General features: G+C 40.6%; 1 protein-coding gene across 1 annotated transcript in view; it reads left to right on the plus strand.

Moving 5' to 3' along the window:
* Nucleotides 1-8,624, plus strand: part of LOC109695196 (HLA class II histocompatibility antigen, DRB1 beta chain) — a 31,954-nt gene extending 23,330 nt beyond the window's left edge. Inside the window, exons 3-6 of the mRNA XM_020177589.2 lie at nt 5,362-5,646; nt 7,031-7,141; nt 7,590-7,613; nt 8,281-8,624. Coding sequence (XP_020033178.2) covers nt 5,362-5,646; nt 7,031-7,141; nt 7,590-7,613; nt 8,281-8,294 — 434 coding nt within the window. The 3' untranslated portion in view covers nt 8,295-8,624. The remainder of the gene's footprint in view (nt 1-5,361; nt 5,647-7,030; nt 7,142-7,589; nt 7,614-8,280) is intronic.
* The last annotated feature ends 5,587 nt before the right edge of the window (nt 8,625-14,211 follow it).

Here is a 14,211-nt window from a genome sequence, read left to right on the forward strand (position 1 = left end):
CTGTGTCTGTGTGTCCTCAGGTGTTTCGAAGTGTGTGTCCCAGTGACCCAGAAACTTCTGGAGTGTGTGAGTAGATGAGGGCCTAGGAGAAGAGGGATGAGGGTGGCAGGAGGTGGGGTCAGGGCCCTTGGAGTCCCCTGTGGAGGGTGAGGATGAATGGTAACTAGGAAGAGAAGTTTAGTTGTCTGTGTTTGGATTGAAGGTTGGTTTAGGGGAGGAGAGAAGAGGGCTGTAAATGGCTAGGACAGTGTGAGGATTGCACACCCTCTTCTTAATCCTGAAGTCACCCTGAAATAAACTGTGCTGTGTTATTTGCATAAGCAATAAGATTTAAGTATCAGCTAATTTGCATGTGTGAGTCTGAGGGTGGGTGGGTGTGCTTGTGACCTGTGAGGCACCTCTGACCTTTCTTAGGTTTCTTTTTAATTTTTTTCTAGTGAGACTCTGACTTGAAGTCAGGGCTTCCTAATCACAAAGCAGGCACTGTACCACTTTAGTCACACCCCCAGTCCATTTTGCTATTGTTATTTTGGAGATGGGGCCTTGGTCTGGCCTCAAACCTCTATTCTCCTCACCTCAGTCTCCCAATTAGCCAGGATTATAGGTGCTCCAGTGCTCAACTCTTAGTTTTCTTCATGTATAAATTTCTACTAATTTTGTTTGTGTGCTATCTTAGTACACTTTACACAGTTGAAATGATGGCATGTTGGCCCTTAACTTATAATTTTGTTTTTTTACCATTCTGATGTTCCATTGTTTTGTTAATAGTATTTAAGTAGCTGCACGTTATTTCTTTGTACAACTGTAACACTGCCAAGTACAGTGTTCCCTTAGTGTGTGGAGGAGGGGAATTTGCTTCCTGAACTCCAGGAATCCCTAAATCCTCAAATATTCAAGTTGAAGTCATCGGTAGGTTACTCATAATTTATCTGGCCTAAGACAAAGGCCTCAATTTGGGTCCTAACTTCTGGATTCTGCTACCTACTCCAACCTGGTATAAGAGAAAGGATGAAAAGATTAAATGAATTTATCCATTCATAACTTGGCCAATCCAGGAATGCAGACAATGTGTCCTTCCATGAACCCAGAGAGGTGTCACAGTTTATAGGAGGGGTAGAACAAAGGCTAGGAAATAAAGTACATGTGCAAATTTATACAGGATGTGGCCTTGGGTCCAGCAGAGAGGCTTGTTTTCCTGATTTTGTGAGATTCGTTGAAAGCCTCAAGGTTCCAGGTGAAGATTTCCTGTTGGGAGCTGGAATTGAAAAACCAAGACAAGCAAAACACAACAAAACCAAAAGAAAAAACAAAAACAATTTTAATTTTTTAAAAATTTGTAATATAAGGAGCCCAGGTAGTATAACAACTAATAAAGTGTAATTGTTAAGTAAATAGTTGTTGTACTGGCTTGCTTAGGAATAATGACAAGAGAAAAAAATCTACATGTGTTCAGATGCAGCTGTTTCCCTTAGTATTTTCATCTCATGTCACCTCACCAGAGCCAGGACATGTTCAAGCCCAGGAGGTTCCAAGAGAGCACAACCTCATTCTTGGTTGCCAAATTCATGACATGGGTTTTTGTATTCATGACATCATGCCAAACAAGTTTGTGACATCATCACAGAAAAGAATTTAAGGACAAGTCCAACTAGGTGAGAAGTGTGTAGACATTTTATTTAGCAGAGCAGAAAAGCAGGAAAACAAAGCAGATCGCTATAGACGGGAGATGTGGAAGCACGAGAAGCACGCCAAGTCCTAAATGTAAGGCACATTATAAGTCTACAGGCCTCTAGGTGTTACTGGAAAGTGTATCACTCATAGCTACATCCATCTTTGCATCCTGCAAGAGAAAAATTCAGGCAAGACATGAAAATGGTAGCTAAGTTTATTAGGAGTGGAGTACACTTTTATTAAACTCAAAGCAAGTGTATTGTAGGCTCCTGCAGTCTCTGATCAGAAGATTTCCAAATTCTTTGTGCCCAGCATGGAAACATTCAGGCATTACAAGTGGATACTGAGGTAATAGAGTTTCTTAAAGGTTAAGGATTGGCATTACAAAAGGCAATGGTGAGGCCCCTTCTGGGCAGGTGGGATGGAAGCAGCAAAAGGGGTAGGCTCTCGATTTCAAGGCTTTTTTAAACTTATAACTTGTGTGAGGGGGAAAATTTGGTCAGTTTCTGATCACCAATAATTGGTGAATGGGTGCCAGGGGTTGGGGGGGGTTGTTTCCTGGGTTAGGGTGATGATGGATCACTCCACACACATTTTCTGTTGAAAAGGAGCCCTGGTGGCTGTTAAAAAATTTTTTTTTCAACTGAAACAGGTTGAGAGAGAGAAAAGAGAGAGAGAGAGAGAGAGAGAGAGAGAGAGAGATAAAGTTCATTCTGATGCAATATGTTAAGTCATATACATTTAAGAGTCCCAATCTTTTTTTATTTCTAGCCTGCCTTGGATCCATCTCTAGAGTGAGAACAACAGTATCAGCTGGGCTAGAATATTGACGAATTCTCAACCCCAGGTTCATCTGATCCCTAGGATGTTGCCTATGGTCCTGAGTTTTTGTGTTATTAAACTAAAGAGATTACCTCTGTGAATTTCTCAGCTATTGGCCTATCTGTGTGAAATTCTCAGCTCCCTGTTTATTTGATGTCTAGGGTGCAGCTTTTGGGACTGGGTCTTTATCTTGTTAAATTAAATAAATTACCTGTGTAAAATTCCCAGCCCCAGACCAAGTTGATGCTTAGGGTCTGGCTTATTCTTCATAAAGAAAGGATTGAGCTTTAGATGAGTGGCAGGCTTACAAGCATCCTGTGACATCCCATGACCTTGTAAGTTACTTTGATCTTAACAGAAACTGGTCACCCTTGGAGTTGGGAAGTTTAATTATAATAATTTTCTTCCTCTAGTGGCCACTGCTCATGTCTGTCTACTACCTATCATAGCTTCCTTCTTATCTCTGTGCAGGCTTTTTCTTTTGAATCAGCTGGCAGATTAATCGTTTCCTGTGTCAGCACTCCTTTAATTGCATCTTATGTTTTTGAATCAATAAATTTGGGAGTCCCACAGGCCAAGTCTCCTTATTTGACCTAGGTGGTAAACAGTGGTAAATCTACCAGGTTTAAATTTTCTGTAGGATAAATGCTCCCTTCTGTTCTGGAATCCTGATGTTATTAGAAGGTTTAGTGCTGGTAAATATCTCAGTTCTCTTGCCTAGCAAGAGATGAATTCAAGTGAAAATACAGTGAAAGTCATAGTTAAATTTATTAGAAAAGGAATAGACTTTCAATATACTGAAAACAGGCCACCTCTAGAGTGAGAAAAACGTCAGATTTTGAGTTGAAATATTTGTTGAGGAACTCAGCCCCAGGTCCATTTGGTCCCTAGGATGGGTTCTGGGGCCTGGGTCTTTAGTTACATGTATGAAATATTTAGTCCCTGCTCTGTCAGATGCCTAGGGTGTAGCTCTTAGGGTCTAGGTCTTCGTCTTGTTATATTAAAGAGATTACTTAAGCCAGGTGCCAGTGCCTCACGCCTATAATCCTAGCTACTCAGGAGGCAGAGATAAGGAGGATCACTGTTTTGATGCCAGCCTGGGCAAATAGTTTGCGAGATCCTATCTCAAAAAAACCCATCACAAAAAGAGGCTGGTGGAGTGGCTCAAGGTGTAGACCCTGAGTTCAAATACCAGTACTGCAAAAAAAAAAAAAAAAAAAAAAAGAAGGAGATTACCCATGCAAAACTGTCAGCCCCAGGCCTAGCTGATGTTTAGGCTATGGATTACTCTTGAGTAAAGAAAAGATTAAACTTTAGGTGAATGGCTAAAGTCAAAGCTTCTTGTAATGTCTCCTGGCCTCTGGTTACTTGATCTTAACAGAGACTGGTTACCTGTGGAGTTGGGAAGCTCAGTTACAATGATCTTCCTTCCTTCCTTCCTTCCTTCCTTCCTTCCTTCCTTCCTTCCTTCCTTCCTTCCTTCTTTCCTTCTTTCCTTCCTTCCTTTTCTCTCGAGGCCACTACTTGTTTCTAGCTGCTGCATATCATTAATAGAATAATGAAACTCATTAAAAATTGTGAAAAATAAAGAAAAATACATTATATGAATGTATGGAAATACCATAATGAAACCCCTTTGTACAATTAATACACATTAAGAAATAAATCTTTCCTCAGCATTTCTCAAAACTACTGTGTCCTTGCTGTAGAGATTAAACACAGGACTTATGACCCAGGCTCCTGTTAGGCCCCTTGGCCAGCCATGAATGTACCTGTGCAACAGGTACTCAAAAGTTGCTTTGGCTGAAAAGCACTGACTCCCTTTTAGAGCTCAGGAATTAGCTAAAAGCAGTATAAGATTATTATCCCTGTCTCCATTTTGCATTTGTCTCTTTTACTCTGAATCTCTCTCTCTCTCTACCTCCCTCGTAATCAGCTTGGATTCTAGGAAGGACAGACTGATAACATCTTTACAAGTAAAACTACTACCAAGGAAAGGAATAGCAGAGCCTCTGCAGGACAGACCACCTGCCAGAAAGCAAGGACTCTTATTAACAAGGCCTCACCTGACCAATCCTGAGACAGTGATCCCTTCTGTCAGCCTCCTAGAACACAAGAACACACTGTGACTGGGACTGCTTGATATTTATGCCTACCTCTTCCCTGAATTCTTCCTCTTCTATTTAAACCCAGAGCAAAAGTCTGCATGAGGAAGATGGATTGAAATGCATAACCCGCCTCTTCCAGCAACTTGCCCATGCCCTGTCAATTAAGTTTCCTTTCTCTGACATCCACCTTTACTTGTCTCTATTGGGCATATAGGGGCAGGTGCCTGAACTATGGAACGCAGGAATTTAGACCTAGGGCCCAAAACTCCTGCAACATATGGAGCACCAATGCATAAGGCTTGGTGCTGGGTCCAAATGTTCATCAAAATTGAGACAAAATGGCATTTTATATATATATATGTTTAAAGAAAAATGAATTTACAGTATTGTGCAAAACTTGGGAGAAAGAAATTTTCAGTCTATCTTGCCTAGCACATAGGACTGATATAATTTATAGTAAAGGTGAAATAAAAGCTAGGAAATGTACATATATAAGTTTATCATAGGCTCCAATTACCCAGTGATTTTGGAAGATAATTTTTCTCCTGGCTTAGAGGTCTGGCTGGGCCAGTTTTACTGCCAGCATGGAATTTCCAGTAGGGAGCTGGAGCTGAAGTTTTCAATTCCCTGAATTCCTAGGGACCCTTTGCCTGAAGTCTGCAAGGAGTTAAACGTGGGGTTGGACAGAGGCAGTGAGGCAGCTGACCAAGCAGGATTACTCTGCCTTCCTGACTTGCTTTCTTTGTCTTTTCTCCCCTAGTTGAGCCTAAGGTCACTGTGTACCCCACAAAGACCCAGCCCCTGCAGCACCACAACCTCCTTGTCTGCTCCGTGAGTGGATTCTACCCAGGCCAGATCGAGGTCAGATGGTTCCGGAATGGCCAGGAGGAGGAGGAGGCTGGAGTCGTGTCCACAGGCCTGATCCAGAATGGAGACTGGACCTTCCAGACCCTGGTGATGTTGGAAACAGTTCCTCAGAGTGGAGAGGTTTACACCTGCCACGTGGAGCACCCAAGCCTGAAGATCCCTGTCACAGTGGAGTGGAGTGAGTGAGAAGCTCCCTGACTTACAGATTCTTCACACACCATGGAAAAGGAGACCAGGCTTACTCTTAAGTGCTAGGTTTCTGTCCTTGTGCTGAAATTTCAGGTTTCTCTCCCTATACTGAATTTTCATTTATTTCATTTTGTTCTCCTTTGGCAGGGGTCACTGGGGGTGGCCTTGTGCTGTTTCTACAAACACCTATGCCCTTGGGAAAGTAATTATGTCTACCAGACACTGTTTTTTGTTTGTTTATTTTTGGTTTTGTGTACTAAGCTTGAACTCAGGGACTCTTGCTTGCTAGGCAGGCACTCTGCCACTTGTGCCACTCCAACAGCCCTGTTTTTTGTGTGTATTGGCTATTTTTGAGAGAGGTTCTTGTGAATTATTTGTCCAGGACTGGCTTCGAACTGTAATCCTCCTGATCTCTGCCTCCTGAATAGCTAGGATTGCAAGCGTGAGCCACTGGCTCCAGGTTTCTGACACAGTTTTAAAGTTTCCTGTGACCACAGAGATCAGGGTTACCCCCTCTGTCTTGACTCCAACTTCTGTCTCAGAGCTAGGCTTGTGTTTGTCCTGCTACTGCTGCTGAGTTGTTCATTGTGATCCAAGAAGAGAAGCAATGCATCGTCCTTCCTGACTTGAGGAAATTCCTGTCGGGAAAAACGTGTTCAGGAAAGAAGACAGAAATAGGAGGCTTGCCTCTACAGCAGAGGCAGGTTTATTTCAGGATGAACCTGAGGAAGACTCTGGTCAGAGAGAAAGAAAACCAGGGTACCACCTCTTACAGGCTTGGGATTTTTATATAGTTGTAAGGGCTGTTTTTCAGGAATTGGTGTATGGGAGTTCATTGTTAACATGGGTTTGTTAGGGAGAAGGTTGATTCTTTCAGCTCAGGATGGTTGACTCCATCACTTAATGGAAACCGACAGTTGGCTGCTCACTTAAGAGAAATGAAAAATTGCTGCAGGAAATTACTTCAGGGAAATAGAAGGCAATGTAAGGTGACAGAAATAGCAGAGTAGGGTGGGCCAGAGGGTGAGCCTTGACCTGGCTACCTAGTTTAAAGATGACCATACTTTTGCTCCAACAAGCCCGATTTCTGTTGTACCTTTCTTTAGCTGTAATCCTTCGTAACCTCACTGAGTTCCAGTCTCTCCACACATCAGGTGATATTTCACAGCTGTGATATTTAAATGAGTTCATTGTGGGAAATGAATGGTTGTTCAGTGTGAATTTTAATTCCTGTATCCAGGAATGGTGAAACCCAGTTCTTCTAATGTAGGCTTCTTCCCCTGTATCAACGCTGTGAGTCTCAGGGTCTCAATGAAAAAAGTTAGATTTGTGGTTAAAAAAAAAAAGTCACTCATCCTGGTTTCTACTTTCAGGGGCACAGTCTGGATCTGCACAGAGCAAGATGCTGAGTGGAGTCGGGGGCTTTGTGCTGGGTCTGCTCTTCCTTGGGTTGGGGCTGTTCATCTACTTCAAGAACCCAAAAGGTTAGAAAAAAAAAATGTTGGTGGCTAAGGTTCATGGCCCATAAACATTTCTGGGAGAAGGAATGTGGCTTTGCTGAGGATAGTTGTCAGTGTATCAGTGAACCTGTGTGAAGCCTTTCTTTTCTAAGATGACTTCAGATATGAAGGGAATTCTAAAATCAACTGCCCATAGTTACTGTGTTGAAGCAGAAGGGGTTGTGTCTTATAGAGATAAGGAAAAGTTAGGGATATACTGGTTTGAGAACTTCAAAAAGACCTACTTGCCACTGGATTTGTGTAACAGAAGCTTCCTGGATTACCTGTTCCCTATTGTGTTCCAGCTCTGCCTGGCTGGTGTGGGGTTGTGTTAGACAAATCTCAGGTGGCAGATCTAAGAATGTGGACATTTTGTTTAGGGATAGACTGGTCTTCATGTATTTAACTGTGTATCTTCTCGCCTCTTTTGCAGGACACTCTGGACTTCAGCCAACAGGTAGTGTCTTTTAATCCTCTTTCAGAGGCAGATTTGCTTTTCCTACAAAAGATGGCAAGACATGAAGCAGAAGTACTGGGAAAGGTTTTGAATTCAAATTTCTGATCAGGCAGAAGTTTGCACTGAACATTGTTCTCTGAACTTTTCTTTTTTATTACTGTTTCAAATTTGGGGTTTTTTTGTTTGTTTTGTTTTGGTTCATATGGTGCTGACAATCAAACCTAGGTCCTGTTCATGTAAACCAGGTGCATTACCACTGCACAACACACACCTGCTCTTCTCTGAACTTAATAAAAAGTTGGGCTCTGAAGTAGCTCTGGCTCAGGGAGACTTGAGAGGATTTTCTCTTCTTACTGCAGTGCTATGGGAGGGTGAGTGAGTGGCAGAATCCAGTGAGTTAGGATCCCAAATTAAACCCTTTGTCCTAGGTCAGATAACATTATAAATAACCTACAGATGACTTCAAGTTTTCAGGCTAAATGCAAATACAAGGCCATTTTTATAGAAGTGACTTGAACATCTGGGGATTTAGGGATTCACTGGGGTCTAGGAACAAATACCCCTCTTCGACACACTAAGGGGCTACTATATTTTCCCCCTGCAAGGGGGGAAATCAGTCATGTTCATAGGTAGATCTGGAAATACCACTGTCTTCTGTGTTCTTCAGGACTCCTGAGCTGAAGCGAAGGTGACAGTACAGAAGGAAGACCTCTCTCCCTGCCTCTCCATGTCATGAAAATGCTTTTTGCTTGACTCTCATTCCTCCGTGGTGAGAATGTGTTCTCAGGAACTGGCTCCCTCTTGGTTCAGAGACTACTGATTATGACCACTGTGATGGCTTCTTCAGCTCCTGTCCCATTCTGGAAGCCCCAGTACTGACTTCAGCACCTTCTTTTAATTCTCCCCGACCCCCTTTTCATGTAACCCTTACTGTCTACTGTGCATTTGAAGTCATCTTGTGCCACATTGTTTTGCTACATTTTTCTCAAATAAACATGGAGTGAAACCTTACTTGCTTCACAGTTTCAAGGACAACATGTTGAAAAAAGAAAATCATATTACAAAAATTCTTTTCATTTACATATGGGAAGTATATAAGGTAGTGCATATGTTTTACTTGTCAATTAAGATAATTTAAAAAATTAATTAAAATCTAAAAGACAATGCCTAAAATCTCAGAACAGACTTATAACAATTTATACAATCAAAAAGCACATGATTGAATCAAGCTAGAAAAGTAAATCAAAGCTTTTTTGGGCCCTTCCCTAAAACATTGCATAACTATAACTGCAAGTCAGTGTCTGAATCTAAACTCCATAGACTTCACTCATATGCTATTCAGGCAATTGTATGGGTTTCAGAGAAAGGGAAATGAATTGTTGAGAAGTTGAAGGTTCTGCTCTTATATTCCATCCAAAGAGTCCCAAATTTAGGTCAAATTATCGAGTTTGAATATGCATTTTAATGCAATTTCTCAAACTGTCAGAGTCACCTGGTACTTTTGAGGAAATTTAGAATTTGTCTCAGCCATATTTTAAGTTTTATTATGCATAATTCTTGCATTGAAGACTTTCTTATTGGAATTTGATATGTGGGCATTGATGACTGTTTTGCTTGATCCCAGGGTTGCAAATTTTTTCTGGCTTTGTTCCTTGAAATGAAGAAATGAGTTGTCTCAATTTATTTGAAAATGCGGGGTGGCATTATGTGGTAGAATTAACAATAAGGCACAAATATTCCAATGTAGATGGTTTTTGCTGAGAATAGCAGGAAATGCAGTATAACTGACTTAGTTTTCTATGACTCCTTATTGTCTCAGCGTCTGGCTCCAGATACATCTACAGGCTGCTCAGTCAGCAGGTCAGTGACATGTCCAATGATGCTGGATCTTCATAGCTCATTCCTTAATCATTCACAGCATGTCAGCTTGCCTGAGTTGGTACAAGAGCACTTACCATGACACATTCTCACAATTTCTAAAAGCAGGAAAAGGAAACTGTTTATTGTACACCTGCCTGGGAAGTTTGAAGCCCTGTGCCAAACCTCAATATGGAAAAAAAATGTTGGATGTAGTAGAAAAGAATAGTTTTAGGGTATAGAAATGATGCCTCTTGATGCCCCTTATGTAATTTCTCATGAAGAGATACAGATTCATGATAAGCATTCTGAATCGCATGCAGCCTTTTTTTGAAACATTGAGTATTGTGTGCTAGCCATTCATAAGAATGAAACAAAACAACAAACAAGATTGTTTTAGAATTTAATATGATGGTATGGAATTTTATAAGGAAGATAAATTTTCCAGTTATATTTTTTTTCTTTTTCCTTTTTTTTCTTCTTTTTCTTTTTTCTCCCCTTATCACCCACTCTGCCCCCTCCCTCTCCCCCCTCCAGTTATATTTTTGAAAGAAATATAATGAAGAACTTGCTTTATAAGATAATAAAACTTATTTCTGTACTCTAAAGACACCTGTTATTCATTCATTGTTTGCAGCAGGGAGGAGGATCAGAAGAAAATAAATGAGGCCTGAGTTCTGATAAGGTAGCGGGGTGAAGGGATGGCATAGCAGAGAGAGAACCTAAAGAATTCAAAGGTGAAGAAGGTCACATAGCACTAGGGGTAGAAGGGCACTAGCACTAGGCTGAAGTAGCCTATAGCATTGCATGTAACCATATATGGGTTAAACCTTATTTTTTAATTTTATTGCCTCTGTAACCTGTTTGCAAGGGTATATAAGGTGAGACCCCCTTTGTCCTCGGGCCTCAGCCTTTGGACTGCTGAGCCTGTGCTGGCACAATAAAACATTGCTTCCTGCTAATTGCCTCAGAGCCTCTTATCTCAGGTAGCAAACTGCTGCAACAGTTGATTAAATACACTAGCAAAACTGAGGACAATTAGATTTAAGCCATTCTGATTTAGTTTGAGATACATGGAGAGGTGAGTGGTGTGGTACATTGTCTATAATCCCAGCTACTAGGGAAACTGAGGTAGGACTTAGTCTTGCAGAGGGTTTAGGGAAGTATCAGACTCTATCTGAAAAACTAAAGGAAAAAGGTTAGGGAGGTGGCTCAAGTGGTAGAGTGCTTGCTTAGCAAGCTATAGGTCCTGAGGTCAAACCCCAGTGCCACACCCATTCCCAAACAAAAGACACTTGGAGAGTTTCAAGATACTGACATCCTCTATTACTAATGCAACAAAACAGACCTCTGAGGAATAGGTTTCAAAGAAAGTTTAAATTAGTACAAGAGTTATTACTGATGCTACTATTGTGATCATTATCATCATTATAATTATTTGAAGACAAAATCTTGATGTTTTGCTGGTGGGAGTGTATAATGTTACAACAGGTTTGGAAAACAAATGTCAATTTCTTACACAACTAAACACCTGTTTGCCATAAGACCCATGAATTCTACTCCTTGGAAATGAAAATAGTCCTCATAAAGTAGGTGTGCCGATGTTCAGAACAGCATTAGGCATACTAGTCCCGCACTGGAACAACCCACATTCCTGACATTCATTAAATGGATAAACATCACATGCTGTAGGTGTTCAATGCAATACCATTCACAGTGATGCAGTACAATCTGAGAGAGGCCCAAAGTGATGGTAAGTGCTACAGAACGGATGGACCTCAGAAAGAGTGTGCTAAGTGAAGGAAACCAGACAGAAAAGGCTACTTGTCATGTGACTCCATTTACACGAAGTAGGCATAGAGGTCAATGTGAGGACACAGCAGTTGGTGCATAAAGTGGGATTGGATTGAGCTGTAAGATTCTGAAAGTACAATGTGGTAGGTGAAGAAATGTATCAATTTATTAAAATCTTGGCATTTTACATACACAAACTGTGTGTGTGGTATGTAAACCATGCCTCAATAGGTTTGTTAATAAGATAGTTTTTAAGAAAAGAGGTCCAGCTGGGTGCCTGAGGCATGTAATCCTAGCTACTGAAGAGGTAGAGATCAGGAGTATCACCTAGCCCTGGGCAAATAGTTCATGAGACCCTATCTCAAAAATACCCGATACAAAACAGGGCTGGAGGAAAGACTCAAGTGTCTGCCCAGCAAGCGTGAGGCCTGGAGTTCAAAACCCAGTATCATAGAAAAAGGTGTGTGTGTGAGGGTGTCTTCAAAGTCAAATCCAGAAGATACAAAGAAAAATAATTTTAAAAGTTTGGAAAAAATTCATAAATTTGTTTACATGGAGAAATATAACAAAATTGGAAGGAGTACTTGAAGCTCAGGAAAAACCTTGAAAAACACATAGCAGATTTTCTGCTGACTTTTTTTTTTTTTTGCAGTAGTACTAGGGTTTGAATTCAAGGCATCACACTGGCTGTGCAGACACTGTACCACTTAAGCTTCTAGTCCTGTTTTCTATTTTGTATTTTTGAAACAGGGTCTTGTGAATTATTTCCCTAGGCTGGCTTCGAACTGTGATACTCCTGATTTCTGTTTCCCAAGAAGCTAGGATTATAGGCATAACTGACCAGCACCAGGATTGATTTTCTTACTATATGAAATTATTAACCCGTTCATAAATTAGAAACAAAAAGTAGGAACAGAAAACTGAGCAAAGCATAGGTAGATTGAGTCTTTACAAAGGAGAATGTCCCAAGAATGGATAAATGTAAAAATTTTGCCCCAAATTTTCAAATATAAAAAAATGTGAAAAATATCTCTCTTTCAATTTGGAAAAGAGAGTTTTTTTTTTTAATGTTTTAAAACCAAGGACTTAGAAAGTACTGTGTAATGGATTCTCTCACAGGCTGCAAGATAATACTTGGATATTAAGCATGACACCTAGAGCATGAACTTGAATTTGCAGCCCCTGTTGGGTAGTTTGGATAAACTAGATATTCATTCTAGTGTTTACACTCTAGAAAAGTTCTCACAAATGCAGTCAAGATGACATATAAAAGATTTCAGGGGAAAACAACATTTTGAATTTTTAGATAGAGGGCAGATAAATTAGGGCTTAGTCATTCCAGGGAACAACAAACAGACAGGGTTTGTTGAAGTAGAGCTATCAACATGGATCAGAACAGAAGTCACAAACCACAGTGCCAATTAAGGCAGAGAAAGTATCTGGGCCTCTGTGACTCACACTTGTAATCCTACCTACTTGGGAGGCTGAGATCGGGAGGATTACAGATCAAGACAAATAGTTCTTCAGACCCTGTCTCCAAAACAACCAGAGCAAATGGATTGGAGGTGAGGCTGAAGTAGTGAGCATCTCCAAGTGAGAAGCTCTGAGTTCAAACCCCAGCCCCCCACCCCGAAAAAGACATAAAAAGTATGAACACCATCACTGTCATAATAGGGAAAGAAAAAAACGAGGAAACTAAACTAATGAGTGAGCAGGAAAAAAAATCTCATCTATATTTTACTTATTTGTATTTTTGTTGGTACTAGGGTTAGAACTCAGGTCACACACTTGGTTGATTTTTATCCTGGAAGAGATAAATCTGGCTTTGAAGGCATGACTTGAACATGAACAGTGATAGGCATGTCAGCAGGGACCCTGGAAAGATAAAGAATCTAATTTTTCATTTGAAAAGTGGCAGAGAGTCTTATGGTTATTTTTCCTATAGGTATCTATACCTGTAGCTATTCCTAATCCTTTGGTGGCCCTCTGTTTGAATTGCCACTATAGTGGGCAGTTAAGGACTGATCTTTGAGGTAATATCTGCATTAGGGGCTATGTGTACTAGTGGGCAGGTGCCAGTCCAATTAGAGGGTGAACATCAGTGAATCAGTTCTGTACAGAAAGAAGACTCACAGCATTCCTAAGCAGAAGTTAGATACCACTGAAAGTAGAATACAAGAGAGAGGATAAACTACCTTGATCTGGAGCTAGTAGAAATGATCATATTGCCTTTGCTTAAACAGAAGGCCTTGGCCAAAGACATGAGCTTGTCTTTTGCCAGAAGCCTAGGAAGCTTAAATATTTGAGCACATGCATAAGAGTACCCTTTTGAAAATCTCTCAGTTTTTGTTACTTTTAGAGGTCTTGTGTAATTGACTCCATTTAGATCTGAAGAAGTCCTCTCATCTGTGCAGAACTTTTGAACTTTAGTTTCCTTAAGCTGTTTCTTTTAACAGTTGCCTCTGAAGATTCTGCTAAGTTGGCAGTTTGGTTTCTTGAAGCCAGGAGTATCTTTTCCTGGAAAGTCAAATTTGTTCCATAGTGGAGGGGGAGTAATGCATCAAACTGATCAGAAGTCAATGTTGATATGATCTCAGTTCAAAGTAAGCAACAAAGAGATTTATTAAAAAATGGCTCTAAGCCAGGCACAGTGGCAAAGGCCAGTAATTCCAGCACTTTGGAGGATTTTGCCTCAGCAGGAGGGTGGTGAGCTCAAAGACAGCCTGGACAACATAGTAAGACTCTATCTCAAAAAAAAAGTGTCTCTTAGGCTGGGCTTAATTAAATCTAATTGTCTGTCCCATATGGTATATAGTGACACCTTCAAATTGTTGTTAAGTGTCAACAGACAACATTTATAAAGTTTTACAAGGAAAATACAAAATGACCCCAATACTTAAGAATGTCTCTCCTGCTTGTCAGATAAGCACTTATCAGAGTCATTTTC

Source organism: Castor canadensis, chromosome 8 (assembly GCF_047511655.1).
Source record: "Castor canadensis chromosome 8, mCasCan1.hap1v2, whole genome shotgun sequence".
NCBI lineage: Eukaryota > Metazoa > Chordata > Mammalia > Rodentia > Castoridae > Castor > Castor canadensis.